At 41.9% G+C, this 17,900-nt stretch overlaps 1 protein-coding gene across 2 annotated transcripts; it reads left to right on the forward strand.

Moving 5' to 3' along the window:
* Positions 1–594: 594 nt before the first annotated feature.
* Positions 595–17,345, forward strand: SELE (selectin E). Of its 2 annotated transcripts, XM_088170294.1 has the most exons (15): positions 595–2,588; positions 3,798–9,897; positions 10,162–10,234; positions 10,655–11,041; positions 11,379–11,486; positions 11,606–11,791; positions 12,402–12,587; positions 12,694–12,879; positions 13,436–13,621; positions 13,728–13,913; positions 14,174–14,359; positions 15,333–15,440; positions 15,733–15,754; positions 15,866–15,937; positions 16,297–17,345. In XM_088170294.1, exons 3-14 carry the CDS (start codon positions 10,198–10,200, stop codon positions 15,921–15,923), a joined length of 1,836 nt encoding a protein of 611 aa, XP_088026420.1. In that variant the 5' UTR covers positions 595–2,588; positions 3,798–9,897; positions 10,162–10,197; the 3' UTR covers positions 15,924–15,937; positions 16,297–17,345. The 2 variants fall into 2 exon arrangements, with proteins under 2 accessions (XP_088026420.1, XP_088026419.1); XM_088170293.1 differs by having other exon boundaries at positions 595–9,897.
* Positions 17,346–17,900: the final 555 nt, after the last annotated feature.

Below are 17,900 nucleotides of genomic sequence, written 5' to 3' on the forward strand. Positions count from 1 at the left end.
AGGAAGAGTACATATCATTTAAATATAGTAGATTCTACAAAGGTAAGTGTAAATTGGTGGTTAGTTCAACTGTTATAAGAATTGTTACTTTACAAATAAAGCTGCTTCCTGAGCTACTTTATTGACTGTAACAAGCATTTATTTTAAAAATTCAAGCATTTTACTATTTCAGAGACTATTTTTAGTTACCTTGTCTGCATAGAACAGCAGCAAACCTGGGGGGGGGGGGGGGGGGGGGGGAAGAAAAAAAAAAAAAGACCAGAGCCCTGAGGAGCTGCATCCTTACTACCTAAATTCTAAGGGGTGTGAAGGGCTTTAAGTAGAAACCAAGCCTCCTGCCTCAGCTGTTTGGGGTTTTCAAGGCAGGCAGAGAAAGTGATAAAATCACTTGTGATAGAAGTACCTAGTTAGGATAATGAGGTTTAGAGTGTCTTGTGAAGTTGGGGTGGTTGCTTAAGCTTGCTTTGTCTAGTAGGAAGGGCCTGTAGATTAGTGCTCTAAGTTTGTTTCCAGTAATCTAGGAAGGTCTGGTTTTGTGCATTTAGCTTATTCCTTGGTTTCTTTGTTTACCACTCTACCCTATTATCTCATGCTCTGAGTTATCCTGCATTAACAAAGTGTTATGGAAGTTATTTGTTTGCACAAACTCTATTTTTTCTTTTTCACTGGAATGGTTTCCTTCATTTCCTCAAGCACAGAATTCTGTTTCGTGACTGTGAAAACCTTTATTGCCCCGTTTCGGTTATGATGCACAGCAGGAACTAGCAACAAACAATAGAGGTAAGGATGGCAAAGGAAATACTTGTGGCATACCTTAGAGGCTAAACTTGAAAAGAATTTGCTCTCATTAAGGAGGACAGGCGTCAGGCTTCACCCAACACGAGTCTGAGCACTTTGTGACTTAATAATAGTCCCAGCAGAGCTTTGTCTTGTTTTTTTTTTACTGCTTTTCCCTTCCCAAGCACCCATCTCATGCAAGAGTGATTTCCTAGGCCATGCCCAGGTATAGGAGCTTCCTTTTAGGCTGCAGACAAAATTTCCCCGCTGCTGGTGGGAATTGTTGGTGCGTCACTTTGTGAGCCTCGGGGGTACAGAGAGGATGGCACGGGGTGACAGGGGTCTCTAGCCAGACACAGCCTGTCTCCAACAAACCTGCACAGAGGGATTTTCCTTTTGTCATGGGCTTCCTCATGGCTAGCTGGGCCAGGGAGCTTGGCACTATTCTCTGAAATAATTAAGGGGTTTTTTATTTATTTGGTCAAGTGATATCTTGTCTCTTTGCAGCGGAGTCCTAAAAAACATCATTTTGGTCTTGTTTTGCACTGCGGTTTGCAGGATTTGGACTGAGCCCAAATGGCTAAAATTGCTCTATGTCCTTCCTATCATCAGATCCCGTGAGCCAGGAGCATCCTAATGCCAAAATGTCTTCATTTATTTAGCAATTTAAACTCTAATTGGCAACTGACTAGAAAAATAATATTATTATTTCGCAAAGCTGTAACAACATACTGTGCTGCATTGAAACTCAACATGAGATTCTCTCAGGCCATTGGATCGACCCAGGCTACTAGAGTCAGGAAAAGGGAAGCAATCACTCAGAACTCCAGGTGTATAAATTTCTCCTTTTATTGAGTTCTCTGACAGAGTGCACAAGATGTAAGGATACATTTAGCCCTTGCTTGTATTACAGGAAAATATTAAGGAAAGGCTATTGAAGTAGGTGCTTTCCATTGCATGTAACCCTCACACAGCAGAGAAAGTAAAATGAAGGCTATTATTTAGCTGTACTTGCAAATTTATTTTTTATTCCAGAGCAGGAGTACCCCTGAGATCGATCAGAAAAATGCATAATATATTTGTGCAAAGGAAATGCACTGTTGTTAATTCTGCCATAGACATCAAAGATCACGGGTCTTCTTTGCTGCTTGGCCCATTCAATTTAATAGGATTTAATAAAGATTCTTCTTCTACAGCTGTTGATTAGCAGCTCCTCAGATTAGCAAAGAGGTCAGAACAAATGCAGGATAATGACATTATCTCTCTTGGGATTAACATCTTTGGCATTTGTGTGTTTATAGTTCAAGAGGCAGAGGCTTGGTTTGTGTGCTGAATTTTAGGAGTCCAGGACAACCTCCAGCATGCTGGAGTGTGAAGGGACTCCACTGGACCCCTCATATTTTGCTTTCATAAAATAATAATCCCTTTCAGAAACTGAACAAGATCTGGGGAAAACCAAGTTTTGTTCTGCTCCTCATAGAAGGCAGTTTTATAACAGCATTGCTCTGCTGGTTAAAAACCAAAACCCCATCTAATTTTTGGTCCACATTTACTCACAAAAGGTTTTTAAAATCCATTTGGGTTTTTTGTACCTGTTTATATACAACTGTTAAAACTTCTGAGCCTTCCTAGCTGCTTCCTCTTCCCTAGGCTTAAACACAAATTTCTAATAGACTCCTGGAGAGATATTTCTTTAGAAGGGACTTCATGGCATGTATCTGTTCCTTGAAAATCCTGGACTTTCCTCCCAGGAACTGTCGTCCTTCTGTCTCTCCTTCTGAATGACCATGAATATCACCTGCCTGTCACAGGTAATGTTTGAAGTGGGAGAGCACAGGACATGCCCAGAATCCCCTCATTCAATGGAACAGCTCTCTAGGATTGTTTCCAGGGCTCTGCTGTCCTTTGGTTGTCCTTCCCTGCTCTTGGTGTCCGTGCCTTGCACCATATGTTGGGGGCATGATGGAAGCAGTGTGCAGGTGATGATTCTCGAGGCCCAGCTGTTCCTTTGTGGTCTGCAGAGACAAACAGTGTGAATGAGTTGTTTTAATTGATCAGAGTTCATTCAGGTGGGATATGTGACATCCTGAATATCAGGATGGGCCTTTCAGCTGCTTTTCTTCAGGATAAGCTCACACATTTGCATTCATGGAGTAGAGATAGGAGGGGGTTTTGATTGGTAGATTTAGGGCTGGAGGCACTCAGCAGGGAAACCATGCCCTTCCTTTGTCATGGTGTTGGGACTGCAGCTCCTAAGAAAAAATCAAAATGAAGATGATGGATGGGGAGTGTAATGGTATGAAGTCTTACTAGCATAATTCTGGGTATAAATTGAAGTTACGTCTTTTGACTTAACCTTTGGATAAACCTTTGCCTGTCTTTGACTTTAGAGGGTATGGAGCAATTGCACTCCTAATTTACTTATCTTCAGGTGGGCATAAATCTGGATCTTTCATTTTATTTTGAGACTAGGGTAGCTTCTCCACTGTATTTATGTACCCTTATTGTGGGGATTTAGATTAACTGGACTCTTGAAGTAAGAATGTTGTCTGCATGCCCAGTATTATTTTATAGCTGGTAAATGGCAATTCCTTCTCTTCCTGCTGATACAATACCTGTTATGAAAGTGTTATTATTTCTGTGGGCCAAAGAACCAGACTCTGCTACTGATTTCAGTCATGTGACTAAAAATGATGAGTAAATGCCTACTGATAAATGAGAGGAAAAAACCACAACTAATATGCACCAGGAAGGATAAATACAGAATCACAGAATCAATCATTTGTTTGGAAAAGCCTTGTAGGATCAGAATCCAAACTGAAACCTAACACTGCCAAATTCACCACTAAATATATTTATATATTGAAGTTTCTCTAAGCAACTAAAATATCTCCACCAGTTCCCTGGGCTTGCTGTTCCAGTGCTTGACAACCCTTTACATGCAGGGTTATTAACAGGGTCTGTGGGGTGGGGTACATGCTCAGCACTTGAGAAAACTCACTTTGTGAATTGCTTTTTAGGCTCAAACAAAGAAGTGCAACAATTTCTGGATAAGTGACAGATCATCCTTCCTGATGAGTAAGAAATTGAAAAGTTTGCTGGAAAAGTTAAAAGTATTGTTTTCAAGCCCTGGAAATAAGGGAAGTCCTAATTTTCTTGGTAGCAGTTAACTGGAACTTTAAAAAGCTTTGTGGTGCCGATTTGTTGGGCTTTTCTTGTCTGGGAAGCAATAAAATTAAGTAATTGCTTTCAAAGTTAGTGATGAGTTCTTTGTTCTTAAAACAACAATTACATGCAGCAATTAAAGCAGATTTCACTAATGATCTTGTGTTTAAAATGCCTGTCCTAAAAAGTAATTACTTATCCAGCCAACAGAAATAAGTTTCTTTCTCTGAATAATTCATAGATGCTACGCTTGAGGCAAAAAAAGCTCCTGAAAGACTCCTTAATTCAAGAACTTCTGTTCTCTCATGGTCTATTGACCGAGAAAAGTAATGAGTGGTATGAATGATACACTTGGATGGCTGTTCTTGGGTCTGGTTTTGCTTCTCAGTGCTGTGCAGTTGTTCCTCGTGCTTTGGTCTTCTGCCTTGAAGATTTCAGATACCCAGTGGCAAGTTCTCATTCCACAGAATTCCAGTAGTTTTGGTGATGGACCTTTCATGATTGTTATATTTGTTAAAATGAATGTTGTTTTTAATGATTGCTCTTGAATACTGCTGTAGTTAAGGACTCAAACATGTTAAATACTGTGTCCATTGATGTATAAAAATGATGTAACTGAAGCTGAACTTGAGACCTGAAGCTTGGAATTCATAAACTCATGGTGAAATGCATTAGTAATGAAGTGAACCTGCTGCATCTTTTTTGTAGCCTCTTCCTCCTGACACAGCAAATGAAGAATGGTGGGTCATGTCAGCACTCCAGTGCTGCTGATAAGCTCCCATGCTCTCTGATAAGTCAAAACAATATTTTGTTGGAAGAGAGCTTGGCAAAAGAATGATGCAAAGAAGCTGCAAAACAAAAACCGTACCTCATGATGACCACTTTTACAGTCTCCACCACCTAATCCTGAAACTTGCTCTCACTCCTCTCACTTGCCAAAAGCTGTAACTGTTCTGTTCCCCAGAGCCAGCATCCCCTGTCAGTGTCACTTCTGGGACACCTCCCCTGCTGAGACCATGTGGCTGTGGAACAGAGTAAATGAGCAGTCAATGCACGCATTATGTATTTATTCTTTCTGTGTGTACATGAAAGGTGACAAAGCTCCAAGAGCTTCTCTGCCACGGTTTCCAACAGTGGAATTAGAAGTAATCGAGTTCGGCATGGGATCAGTGCCACCTGCCACTGCAGGCAGCCAGTGTGTGATGTTAAGGCCAGTCCTGCTTTTATCTTAGCTCGAGGTGTGAGTTGTTGTTTCCTCTGTTTCGTGTTTCAATGCTCTGAATCATACCTGGCCAGTGCAAAGTGACCCCCGGGCTCGGGTTAGGTCCTTCAATGTATACTTTTGCCTGTTTGGAGGAAATTGAGCGCTATGAGTCACATCAGAATTCCCGAAATGAGAAGTGGAGATAAGATTTTCTGACTCCTGGGGTTCCATTCCAGACAGAGTGGAGACTGCCTTAGGCAGCCTTGAGAAATTCCAGCGTCTTTGTAGCAGTTGCATTGCCTACCTTATTCACACTTTATCAGACACAGAGGCTGAGGGATGAGTTTGTTTGGTGAAATTATCTTTTCTTCCCATCTGGACCTCAGGGAAAATTTGTGCCTGTAAACCCTTTGTCTCTTAATTTCTAAATAATTAAGTGTTGCAAGCTCCTCTCCAAACAGGAAACACCTTCACTACTGGCACTAAAACTCCTTTCCCCCCCTCAAGGCTGGATAAATCTCTTACTTTTCCTCTCCTAGTGAGTATTACTGTGGATGAAGCTGGAGGTTTTTCCACTATTTCAAAATTTCAAGTGCTTTTATGACTCTTTGCTTTGGCATAAAGGTCCATTTTACAAAGCACTTTGAAATAAATACTTATCAAGGGTTTTAATTTAGGAATGACAAAAATATCTTCAAGGAGAGAGATGGAACTGGATTACTCAGAGGCACTTAAAGCTCTGGTTTTGTCTGTTGATATGTAAATGCAGATGCAATCTTCTAGATAAAGAACCAGTCTTTTAAAAATACTTGGGAAATTAATCTCTGTCTTTTTCTAAATGTACAAATGTACATCTATATACTCTGTTCACCTAGGATCTCACCACATTCTGTATTTCTCCTGGATTTGTGATTTCTTCAAGTTCAACAGAGTTTCAGAAAAAATAATTTTCCATGGCATTAAATTTTCTTGAGATACTGATCAAGATACTGAAAGGATGTGTCTCAAACCAAAACTTACAAATTTCCAAGAGAAAGGCAGACTCTACAAAACCCCTGTTTTAGCAATTCAGGGCCTCTTTGGAAAATTTTCCATTAAAACTTTGTCACAACGAATCAATCCACCACTACTTGTTATGTACCAAGTGGATGTGAAACATTGTTGATCACAAGAACTCTAAAACACCTTTTGGGTTTAGAAGATTGTAAAGATTTCTTTCTTCCAGCACCCTTTTTACAGTGGGGTGGGAATAAAACAGTTCTCTTGGCCAGATAGGGGTCTTTGAAAAAAATGCCCTTTGAGTAGTGATTCTATCCCTTGTGTGCTCATTTAATGGTGATTTTAACTAAGCATTGTTTCACTTGTTTCCTCATAAGAATGTCTCATGGGATGATGTTAAAAATCTTAATTATGACAAACCACAGTGCACTATTGTTTCTTTATTACTGACACGGCCTTGAGGCACAAGCCAGGTTGATCTGCCAGGAACAGATCAATCCTATCAATGTCAGCTATTCTTGACAGCTTAGCAGCCTTCTGCTGATTTTTCAATGGTTTTCTTTTCATTTTTCAATGTTCTAGCATCTTTTCTAGGTGCTCACGTGGAAGGCCCAGCTTCTAATTACCTTGAACTTTTCTGAGATACAGAGAGGCAATATTTGCTTTTTGTCCACCTTTTTACACCTTTTTTTCTCATAGTTAATTACTGTGGGTTTGGATCTTTTAAATGTAGCTTGATTGGTTATAACCGACCTAAATAATCTTCACTCCATAATCTGACCTGTTCTCTTTTCCCAATGCATGACACTATTGCAGTGAATATTAACTTTGCTTTATATAGAAAGAAATTACATTTGACATATCCTCTGTCAAATAAATAAATAGCAGACCTGGCTGGATTTTGTTGTTTTTATTCCTAATATGTTTATATAACCCTTTCTTACCCTTTCTGTCTCATAATGGCCTCTTAAATGAACCTTCCAACTGGAAAATTAATTGTGGCCACGTTATTGTCAATGCACTTCTGTTTGTAAGGGAAAAGAGGTGATCTGGAGTGCTCCCTAAAAAAAGCTGGGCTTTCACTTGTGCAAGGGAAAGTCTGGAGTGAACAAGAAGTGTTCAGCATTTCTAAAAATTTGTCTTTAGAGTCTCCTATTTTTCTGGCAGAGAGGAATTGTATTAATTTTAAGCAACTGTGTCTGTGCTTGTGTAGCATAAGAAGAGAGCAACAGCTTCATCCAGCTCTGGACAGCACAAGAAATGAGGATCTTACATTCCCAAATCAATTGGCAAAAGAGTAAAAAAGCAGGAATGTGAAATAACTTTGAGAAGAGAATAAATACGTAACACAGAAAGCAGCTAAGGTCAGGCATTTTTAGCTAGCTTATCTCCAATTCAACCTAAGTAACTGTATCACAGGTATTTTTCCTGAAATATATATGAAGTTTAGCCTCCAACATGAGCTTTAGCTCACAGGTATCCCAGTCTCCCTGAAGTTTTTCAATGCCTCTGACTTTTAATAATGAGGTTTTAACATCTATTGTGAGGTTTTGAGTATGATTTTCAGGCTTTCTTTTTTCCCTGAAAAATATTGCCTTCATCTTCCAGTACAGTACAGGGGAATAAGAATATATATTAAGAATATAATCAGTGGATAGCAGAATTCCCTGGGAAAAACCAAAAAGAGTCCCATGCCAGTGATGCACAAGGGAATGCAGCCAACAAAAAGAAGCAGTCTTTTTTTAGGCTGGAGTTTTTACAAGCATATTGCTTGTAGACTTTGGTGTTTTATTATTTTCTGTAGGGCTTTCTTTATCTGCTGCAGACAAGAGGTCTCAGACAGCCCCTGCAAAGGAAGACTACTGTAAACTATGAAATAAGCTCTTCCTTCCTCCGGAGATTCTATTGGCAAAGGAATTCTGATAAAGTTTCCTCAGAGCTTTCTTCAGAGTTTTTGCCATGATAAGGATGAGTGCTTACCAGTAGGAAGCTCATTAAATGGTTTGGAAAAGGGAATCTCCAGGAAAAGGTGTAACATTTTCTGCCTCTTGGTGCCTTGGGGCATAAAAACTGTCCTGAAGTTGTCTATGAATTTTCTGTGCATATAGTTTTAACACCTAAAATTTTAGGAAACAAAACAAAAAATACCCACCCTGCCCTATCAAGACTGATTACCATTAGCTTGTAGTACAATAATGTTTACAGAACCCCTGTGAAATTAGACCTAGTTGCATAATGTGATGTACAGGTGCATTAAAATACCAGCTTCTCTCTGTGTTCTCCAGGTGGTCAAGCCTCCCAGTGCAGAGGGGGTGGCAAACAGGAAGAGTTTTCATTCCCAGTTTGAGGCTAAATAAACAGCACTTTATTTATTTATTTATTTATCTGATGCTGCCTGGAAGCCTCAGGAAATCTGGTTCTTCTAAGCAAGGCTTGCCCAGGCCAGCCAAAAGCTAACCTTAGCTTTCCAGAGTTTCTTGATTGTCCATTTGTGTTTTTAGCTTTGCTAGTTCACACCTGCTGGAAAGCATTCCTCTGCCTACAAATATTCAGTGGGTTGTCTATAATCCTCTCTCTTCAGTAACTGACTTGCTTTCTAAGATTTTGTTGCAATTCCTAGTCAGCTCTCCTGATTTTTAGTAACTAAGGATGTTTTAGAACATACTCTTTATTCTGTGCTCTTTTCTGAGATGATTTCTTTGATGGGCAGAGATCTTTGGCTACTTGACAGTTCTTTTTTTGTGTGAAAAAATTGGGCAATACCACTTGATGTTAGCTTGGAATCCAGAAGCCACTGCTTTTTATTCTGTAAGAACAGGCTGAGGCTCCAAAATCAGAGCTCCAACATGCACTGTATAAACTCTAACTGTACTTTACAGGTATGAAGTGGGTGCTATCCTATTGCTCAAGCAATTGTTGTGTCCTTTGCACGTCCTTTGCTCATTAAATCCCATCCATAACAGTGAAGCTTTACGCAGCAGTACGATTAATCAGGGTATATACTATAAATATGCATGAATTCCTAGTGTCCACCTGAAATATTATATGAACCTGGTGAGGAGCTGTAAACTGAGATCAGGACATTGAAGAATATGGTCCAAGGGATGCTTCAAAGCAAGGTCCACATTTCAAGCTTGGCTGCTACAAATGACTGATGAACTTGCATTGTGAAGAGTTCCAGCAATGCTGGGGCTGGCAAACCTGACCACAAATGAGAGCTCTGCACTGCTGAGATCCACAAGGAAGGATCCAATGCTGCAGTTTCCATTTTTACCCAAACTCGGTTAACCAGCTTTAAGTGTTGGTGCCTTTCCTACCGAGAGACCGGAAGAACTGACACCTCCTTGCTGCAAAACGTTATGCCAGGCAAAAAAACTGGGATCTGCTTATTCATGCAATTAACTCAAGCTCATTGTCATCCTCCTCCTTGATATCCTGGAATTGTGTGTTTCTGTCAGTAAAAGTTTGTAGCTTGGCACTTTTTCAGCACAGTGTGTCTTTTTGGGAGGGCTGGTCTGGCGAGGGGAAACATCCGTCCTGACGTGTGCGAGGACCAGATCCTGGGATTTTCCGAGACTTTTTTTTTTTTTTTCCACGCGGAATTTCCCGTCTCGTGGAGGGAATAAAAGGCAGAGCATGACAGGGTCCAGACACTTGGAGCTGAACTTGATTTTCAAGGCTGAGTTCATCCACTTAGCCACGGAAAGCAGTCTCTGGGAAGCAGCGCAGAGGAATTCTGTCACCTGGACACTGTGAGTAGAAATTCTGCTATTCTGTTTCACTGTCCAGCTAAAGGAGAGCTGGAAATCTGTGTTCATCTTCCTTAAAAGCTGCTTACATTTAAAAGTATCTTGATATTAAAAAGTGGTTTAAAATGTGTAATTTCCTAGAAGTAGAAATCCTAATTAAGTCTTGTTTAAAAGTACGTAACAAAAATTGCATGGTCAGTAGTTTATATGGAATTTTGACAGCTCAGTATTTGTTTTTTACAAATGTGTTTCTTTGATTTCTTGTAGCCATCTGCTTAAAAGACAGAGAAAACTCTCAGAAACATGATTTGCTTGCAGTTCCTATCTCTTCTTACCTATGGTAAGTGTGTATCTCTCTGTGGGGGAAACTAGTGGCATGACAATGTTAGTGTGACTGTTCTCTTTGAGCTCAGCATCAAACAGAATTTTTGAACCTGCCCTAATTTACCTGAGGCTGTGTTCACACAGAAAAATCTCTGGATGCAATGGCACATTTTCCCTGCTTGCCTATCGAAGCCATAATTGGCTCAAAAGCTTTGTGTGATCAGACATAGCTTCACAGGCTGAAGTCCCTGTACTTGAAGCTGACTTGCCTGGTTTGAAGCTTGCCAGGTGATTGTTTATGAAATAATTCTCACTAGTTTTTATGCATTTTCAGATACTGACAAGTTTGCAGTGTTTATAGAACTTAGATGTCCTCTTCTAGAGAGAGAGGAGGGGAGAAGTCAGACACCAACTTTTGTATATCTTCTCATTCTAGGACTTACAGTGCTGCAGGGGGTGAATGGCTGGACATACCATTATTCAGACACAAACATGACCTACAGTGAAGCAGAGCTGTGGTGCAGAAAGAAGTACACTAACCTGGTTGCCATCCAGAACAAGGAGGAAATCAAGCATCTCAATGCCTTTTTACCCTACAATCCTGGCTACTACTGGATTGGAATCAGAAAAATTAATGATGTGTGGACCTGGACTGGAACTAACAAACAACTGACAGAAGAAGCAAGAAACTGGGCTTCAGGGGAGCCAAATGGTAAAGGGAACAACGAGGACTGCGTTGAGATCTACATCAAAAGAGGGAAGGATGATGGCAAATGGAATGATGAGCAGTGTGAGAAAAAGAAGGTGGCCTTGTGCTACACAGGTACGGTGTGATAAAGGGCATTCCAGTGTGACCCTGGGGACACGAGGTGGTGGCTAGGATGAGTTGTTTAACTTCATCTAATATTTACCTCAGAACAAGTGGTCTTGGAGTTTCTAGCCAGCAGAATCCTTTCACTGTCAGCTAGTCTGTAAAAGGTGTGCATTTCAGAAATTCTTCTGTGAAATGACAGGATAATCCTAAATACCAAACCCTCTGATTTTCTTTTGCTGTACAAAGGGCTTGTTTAGTGTCAGAAAGATAAACAAAGTGCTAGCCAGGTTTTCTTAGTGGCTGTTGTTGATTCTTTCATAATTTGCTTTATTTTTTTTTTCTTCAGCTTCTTGCAACCCATCTCTCTGCAGTGGCCATGGAGAATGCATAGAGACCATCAACAACCACACCTGCCATTGCAACCCTGGGTTCTTTGGGCCTGAATGCAAGTTTGGTAAGATTATTTCATCCTGCTTTTTGACCAACTCGTGCTAGCTAGTGCTCAGTTTGGCTTCTTGGTTTACCTGCTCAGCCAAAGAGACTCACTGGGTACCTTCTTGTGCTTCTTTGAAGTTAAGACTTGTGATCCACTGAAGAAACCTGATCATGGGAGCCTTGAGTGCCACCATCCATTGGGGGACTTCAGCTACAACTCATCCTGCACAGTTCAGTGTGAGGAGGGCTATGAGCTGACTGCACTGGAATCTGTTCAGTGTACCTCTTCTGGGGCTTGGTCTGCCCCCCTTGCAGCATGCAAAGGTGAGCTTTCTGCATTGTTCATTGTTTACATGGCCCTGTAAACCTCAGTGCTGCTCTGGCAGTAGGTACAAATGGAAGTTTGGCCAATTCCTTTGTTACACATCTCGTGGTGTGGGTGCTATTTTATTTCAGCACACAGGTCTCTATTCCTGTGAAGGTGAAATGTGTAGGATGAATGCTCTAGCCTTGTTCCTTGCAGGGAGGGACTTTTCCAATTCTTAGGTAGGAACAGGGGATTGAGATAACCTAGCTATGAGACAGGCCAGTTATCCTGATTGTAGGAATAATTTTCTAAGGTGTTTGGCTTAGAATGAGATATTTGTCTCAGCAAAAAAAAGCATAGAGGATCACCCAGCAGCAGTCAAAACAGGGAAAGATTGGATTGTAAATAGTGGCTGTCATGAGCTGTAGATGAATTAACAGTCTTGCCATAAGAGCCATAAATATTTTAAAATATTTCCCTTTCTGTCTGCTTTCTGAGATGATGGCATACTGGACCCCTTTCTAAAGCTGCTCCTCTTTAGTAGGTGTGTTGCCAAGTTTCAGAAAAGAAAAAAATTTTTATGGCTTGTTGCAAGCTAAGCTCTGTGCTGTCCCTTGTGCCTTTCAGCTGTGACCTGTCCTGCCTTGGAAATGCCTGCCCATGGAGCTGTGAACTGCTCCCATCCCTCTGTGCAGCTCACCTGGGGAACCACCTGTGAGTTCACCTGTGAGGAAGGATTCACCCTGACAGGACCAGCTACACTGCAATGTGGCTCTTCTGGGGCCTGGGACAGGCAGCAGCCCAGCTGTGCAGGTAAATTCCTTTTATCCCTGCTCACCTGAGCCCTCAGGGCTGTCAGCATCGTGTGCTGTTGTCCTGGAGCTCTGTGCTGATTGCTGTTGTGCTCCTTGTGCTGCAGCTGTGAGGTGTGAGGCTGTCCCGTGGCCAGCAGAAGGCTCTGTGAGCTGTGACCACTCTCCTGCAGACCTCACCTCAGGCTCACGGTGTGATTTCCAGTGCAGTGAGGGATATGTCCTGGAGGGCTCATCCAGCACTGTGTGCCTGCCACAGGGACAGTGGTCAGAGCCAGCGCCCAAATGCAAAGGTAAGACTTGCTGGGATGGAACCATCAATTAAACTTGAAGAATCCGAAAAGACTTTCTCAATCAAGTGTAATCCAAGAGTAACATTCATCCCCACCACTTCTGCAGCATTTTTCATAAGCAGATCTCAGGGTGGGGTCATTTAGCCTCCTGTATTAGTGAGGAAACAGCAGGGCAGGGTGACAAACAACACTCTGGGGCAGTGTCCCCAACACACAAGAACAAACAATTTTTGAGTGGAGTGTTCTGGCAGGGATTCTTTATTCCCTAAACCACAAATGGGAGCAAGTGTTGGTTTCTGCAGTCCAGGTTGGAGAGTCATGTGGTGCCATTCCCAGGATAACTTGTGTGCTTTGGGTGCATGTTTAAGGGTTCTGGCTGCACTGTGCAACCTGCTGAAATCGCTGTTTTTGAGACACTGCTAGGTCTGAAGGGAGGTATGATGGCTCTGTAGGGTACAGCTCCAGGCAGGGCTTGTCTTCTTGTGCCAGCTCCTAGAAGAGTGTTTATCCTGATCTGCTCCAAGTTAAGCTCTGTGCTGTCCCTTGTGCCTTTCAGCTGTGACCTGTCCTGCCTTGGAAATGCCTGCCCATGGAGCTGTGAACTGCTCCCATCCCTCTGTGCAGCTCACCTGGGGAACCACCTGTGAGTTCACCTGTGAGGAAGGATTCACCCTGACAGGACCAGCTACACTGCAGTGTGGCTCTTCTGGGGCCTGGGACAGGCAGCAGCCCAGCTGTGCAGGTAAATTCCTTTTATCCCTGCTCACCTGAGCCCTCAGGGCTGTCAGCATCGTGTGCTGTTGTCCTGGAGCTCTGTGCTGATTGCTGTTGTGCTCCTTGTGCTGCAGCTGTGAGGTGTGAGGCTGTCCCGTGGCCAGCAGAAGGCTCTGTGAGCTGTGACCACTCTCCTGCAGACCTCACCTCAGGCTCACGGTGTGATTTCCAGTGCAGTGAGGGATATGTCCTGGAGGGCTCATCCAGCACTGTGTGCCTGCCACAGGGACAGTGGTCAGAGCCAGCGCCCAAATGCAAAGGTAAGACTGTTGGAAATTGCAATTTTCTGGTCGCTGGGAACACAGAGACATCCATATTCCTATAGGGCTCTGGCTCCAAACTAAACTCTCTGCTCCCATGTTTTCAGCTGTGCCTTGGAATGCCTGCTCATGGCTCTGAGCAGCTCCCATCCCAAAGTTAAATTAATTTGAAAATAAACTGTACATCTACTAGTGCAAAAAACTGGGCCAAAGACAGGAAAGTCCTTAGTGACTCTGAACCATATCTTTTTGTGTTTCAGTCATACAGTGTGAACCACTGAGCTCTCCTGAGAAAGGCTCCATGGATTGCTCCCACGGGGCTGGGATCTTCACCTACAACACCTCCTGCCACTTCAGCTGCCCTGAAGGATGGAGTCTCAATGGCTCTCGTGTTCTTGAGTGCAGCCATTCAGGAAACTGGAGTGCCAGCCTGCCCACTTGTGAAGGTATTTTGCCTGTGGCACTGGATTTTTAGGCAGATGAGGCGTGGAAGAGTGGTAGTGGTGGTAATAGCAGCCAGTGAGATAGAACAAGTAGTGAAATCCATGAATTCAAAATCACTCATTATACTTGAAAATACAAGAGGGGAAAAATCCTAAAAATCTTGTGGGAAAAATGTTGATTTCTTATATATATAAAAAAACCCCTGCAACTGCATTTCAGTTTTTCTGTTTGGTTTTTAAACAAAATATTTCTCACTATGAGCTTTTTATCATGTGAATAGAGACAAATGCTTTTCTAGAGAAACAGAACCTCGTGGGGAAATCTGCATTCATGGGTCTGTTTCTCAGTGGAAGATTTTAAAGTTTTTTTTTAATTTGGTGTAGTAGTTTCTCGGATGAACTCTTCAGCCAAAAGACTTCACAGAGATTTTCTCTCAGAGGCTGTGATGTCAAAGGACAGAAAGCTCAGCCTTGCTTTTCTCATTCAAGGCAGTAAGAGCTCTGTCACTGCCCTCAGCAGGAACACCCCTGGCCTGCCTGGAATGGTTTTGCTTGAGGTCCTAAAAGCTCAATTCCACTTTAATTTGCTTGAACAGAATTTAGATCCTGGAATAATTTCATTGATCTCAGCAGGATTACTCAAAGAGAAAGATAGCACACAGGGAGTTAAAATATGAACTGCAACATGAAAAATAAGAGGAGCACAAATTGCTATGCAAGGCTGGAGGTTAGAGACAGACCCTGGTGTAGGGAGCTTCTTGCCTGGCCATTAGTTTGGCAATGGATGGGGCAATTTTTGGTATTCAGCTTTTTACCTTGTGTACAGGAACTGTCCCATTTCACCAAGAGAAAACTTTAGTGTTACAAGCTGCAGTTCAGCTTTCTCTTGAAGAGCACAAGGAAAGGGAAGAAGGAGAGAGAGCTCCAAAGACCATCTGTGCCCCTTGATCTCACTGAAACCTTTTCATCCTTTCAGCCTCTGACCAAGCCACCTACATCTCAGTGGGCATAGCAGCCACTTCTGCCTCTCTGCTGTCCACAGCATCATTCCTCCTTTGGCTTGCAAGGCGCTTCCGGAGAAAAGGTGAGCACTTGCTCTGGCTCCACTGCTTTATTTATCTCTCTGAAAAAATTTCAGTGGAGGAAAAAAAACCCCCAAACCTCCAGAGCCCTATACCTTGCTTGTTGAAAAAGTGGGAATTCCCATAGTTAGATAAATTCCAAAATTATTTTCAAGAACCCTACATGTATGCTACATTTGGCTTTTGGATTAACATCTAAAAAAGGAAAAAAATTAGTAAACCCCAAATATTTAGACAACAAGAATTAGGGCTTTTATCTTGAAATGCTAATACCTTTTCTTATTCTTCTTGCAGCCAAGAAGTTTATTCCTTTCAGGTAAGTTGTGTCTCAAAAAGCAACATACAAAAACTACTGCCATCACTTGGCTGAAATCCATTTGATAAAAACCTGTTGTCATTAAAGTGCTTTTCACTTTTTGTTTTATAGGAACTGGCAGGAAACAGCCAGTGAGGGCAGCTTCCAAAGTGCTGGCGAGAATGTCTAACTCAGGTGCTCCAGGTAAGCACATGTGATGGGTTTCACTCACAAACTCTCTTCCTTTTAATCACACAAGCAATCCATCAGAGCTGCTAATTGCTGTACAATTGGTGACACAGTAATATGTGCTTTGGGAATCCTGATATGCATCTTGGCATTGCATGGAAGCTCCTAACAAGACTGATGGATTTCTTGCTGTAGAAATGGTTGTTCAGCTCCTTAAGGATTATTGTGCTTAGCATTCTCTTCAGCTGCATATGGTATTAAGAACACTTTTTTCAGTTCTGCTACCTGCTGCATACAAAATTCCTCTGGGATGAGAGCAAATACAAATCTCTGCCAGTTTTCTGATTTATGGAGGATTTTTTTTCTCTCTACAGGAATTGCAGCCACCTTCACTTAAGTCTCAGATTTCTGGAGAATGAAACTGCCTGAAAATCAGCAGCTGTCCAGATGTTTTTACCTCTTGCTGACAAGATGATTGACCTTGTGTATGATTCAGAAATCTTAAGCTCAAGCTATCTGGTATTTCCATTGAAGACAAGCAGAAAACTCTGGGCCTTCTGGCCAAATCCTGCCTACATTCAGCCATTGCAGTTATCCTAAACTGGGAGCTTGCCATTTCCTGTCCAGATGGTGAGCAAATAGTGCTCTACTGCCTGAAGAGGAGGCTGGTTCCTCCTCTGTTCCACTCAAAGGTACCGAGGTGAGGTGAAGACATGCATTGTTTCACATCACTTACTACACTGCTGGACCTGTCTCCTCTGGAGTCACAGAGGTTATGCTTGCAGAAACAGAAGAATCGGGGTGAAAAAATATTCACTGAACAGCTTTGAAACTATTGATCTGGTTTGGGGAAGTCAGTTTATTTTAAGATGTCCCAGTCAATAGATATGCCTGCAGTGATATGGGCAATTATTTGGGTTTCTGCTGCATATCCCAGAAAACTTAGATACCTTTTTTTAAACTATAACAGCACTAGGAACCATAGTGCTTACACAAGGTACTGTGGTTTCTGAGCACAGCAGGTAGATCTGAAATTATCTCATCCCTGTGGGATTGTGTACTGTAATATGTGTATATACATATATATTTATTTGTGCAGCTTTTACTGTGGATATTTCTGTGCTCTTAACTATACGTGTATTGTAAAATACTTGTTCTTGAGTAGGTCTGTGGCTGTTGATCAATTGATCAGAATTTATTTTAAAATAAATTGGAGGTGTTTGCAAGGATTGCATGCCTGCATCATGTTTACGAATGGAAGACAGATTTGTATGTTTATGTATTGAAAATATGATTTTTTCGAACTGTTAGAAGTCTTCAAATGAGTTTCTCTTAATTTATGTTTAAGTTATAATTATAAGTTAAAAATCTCTCATTTAACCCGATATGTATTGTCCTATTTGTAACATTTTTTAATAAAATGTTTTCGGTGTAATACCCCCTATTCGTAAATGTGAATAATTTAAATTATTTGGGTCAGCCTTGTGACTTGTGGCTTCAAGAGAAGAATGTGAGGGTTGAGAGAAGACTGGCTAAAAGCAAGGCTGTGCATTACTGGAGAATCACAGAATCACCAGGTTGGAAGAGACCTTTAAGATCATCAAGTCCAACCCATGTGCTAACACCACCTCAATTAAACCATGGCACTGAGTGCCACGACCAATTCGTTTTTAAACATAATTTTTAAACACATCCTGGGATGCTGACTCCACCACCTCTCAGGGCAGACGATCCCACTACTTCATCATTTTTTCAATAAAAAACTTTTTCCTGACATCCAACCTAAATTTCCCTTGGAGCTTTCCGTATTTCCATAGCAGCCAAGGCCAGAGCAGCCAGCAGATGGGGCTGACTGCCTGGGACTGGCACAGCCAGAGCCGATCCCAAACCAGCATCCCCAGGTCTGAAAGGGAGGAGGAAGGATCAGTGGTGTGTCCCAGCTGCCTGGGCTCTGGCAGGCATGTGCAGGAGGGAGAGA

The sequence above is a fragment of the Sturnus vulgaris genome, chromosome 9 (assembly GCF_052056855.1).
Source record: "Sturnus vulgaris isolate bStuVul1 chromosome 9, bStuVul1.hap1, whole genome shotgun sequence".
NCBI classification, from domain to species: Eukaryota; Metazoa; Chordata; class Aves; order Passeriformes; family Sturnidae; genus Sturnus; species Sturnus vulgaris.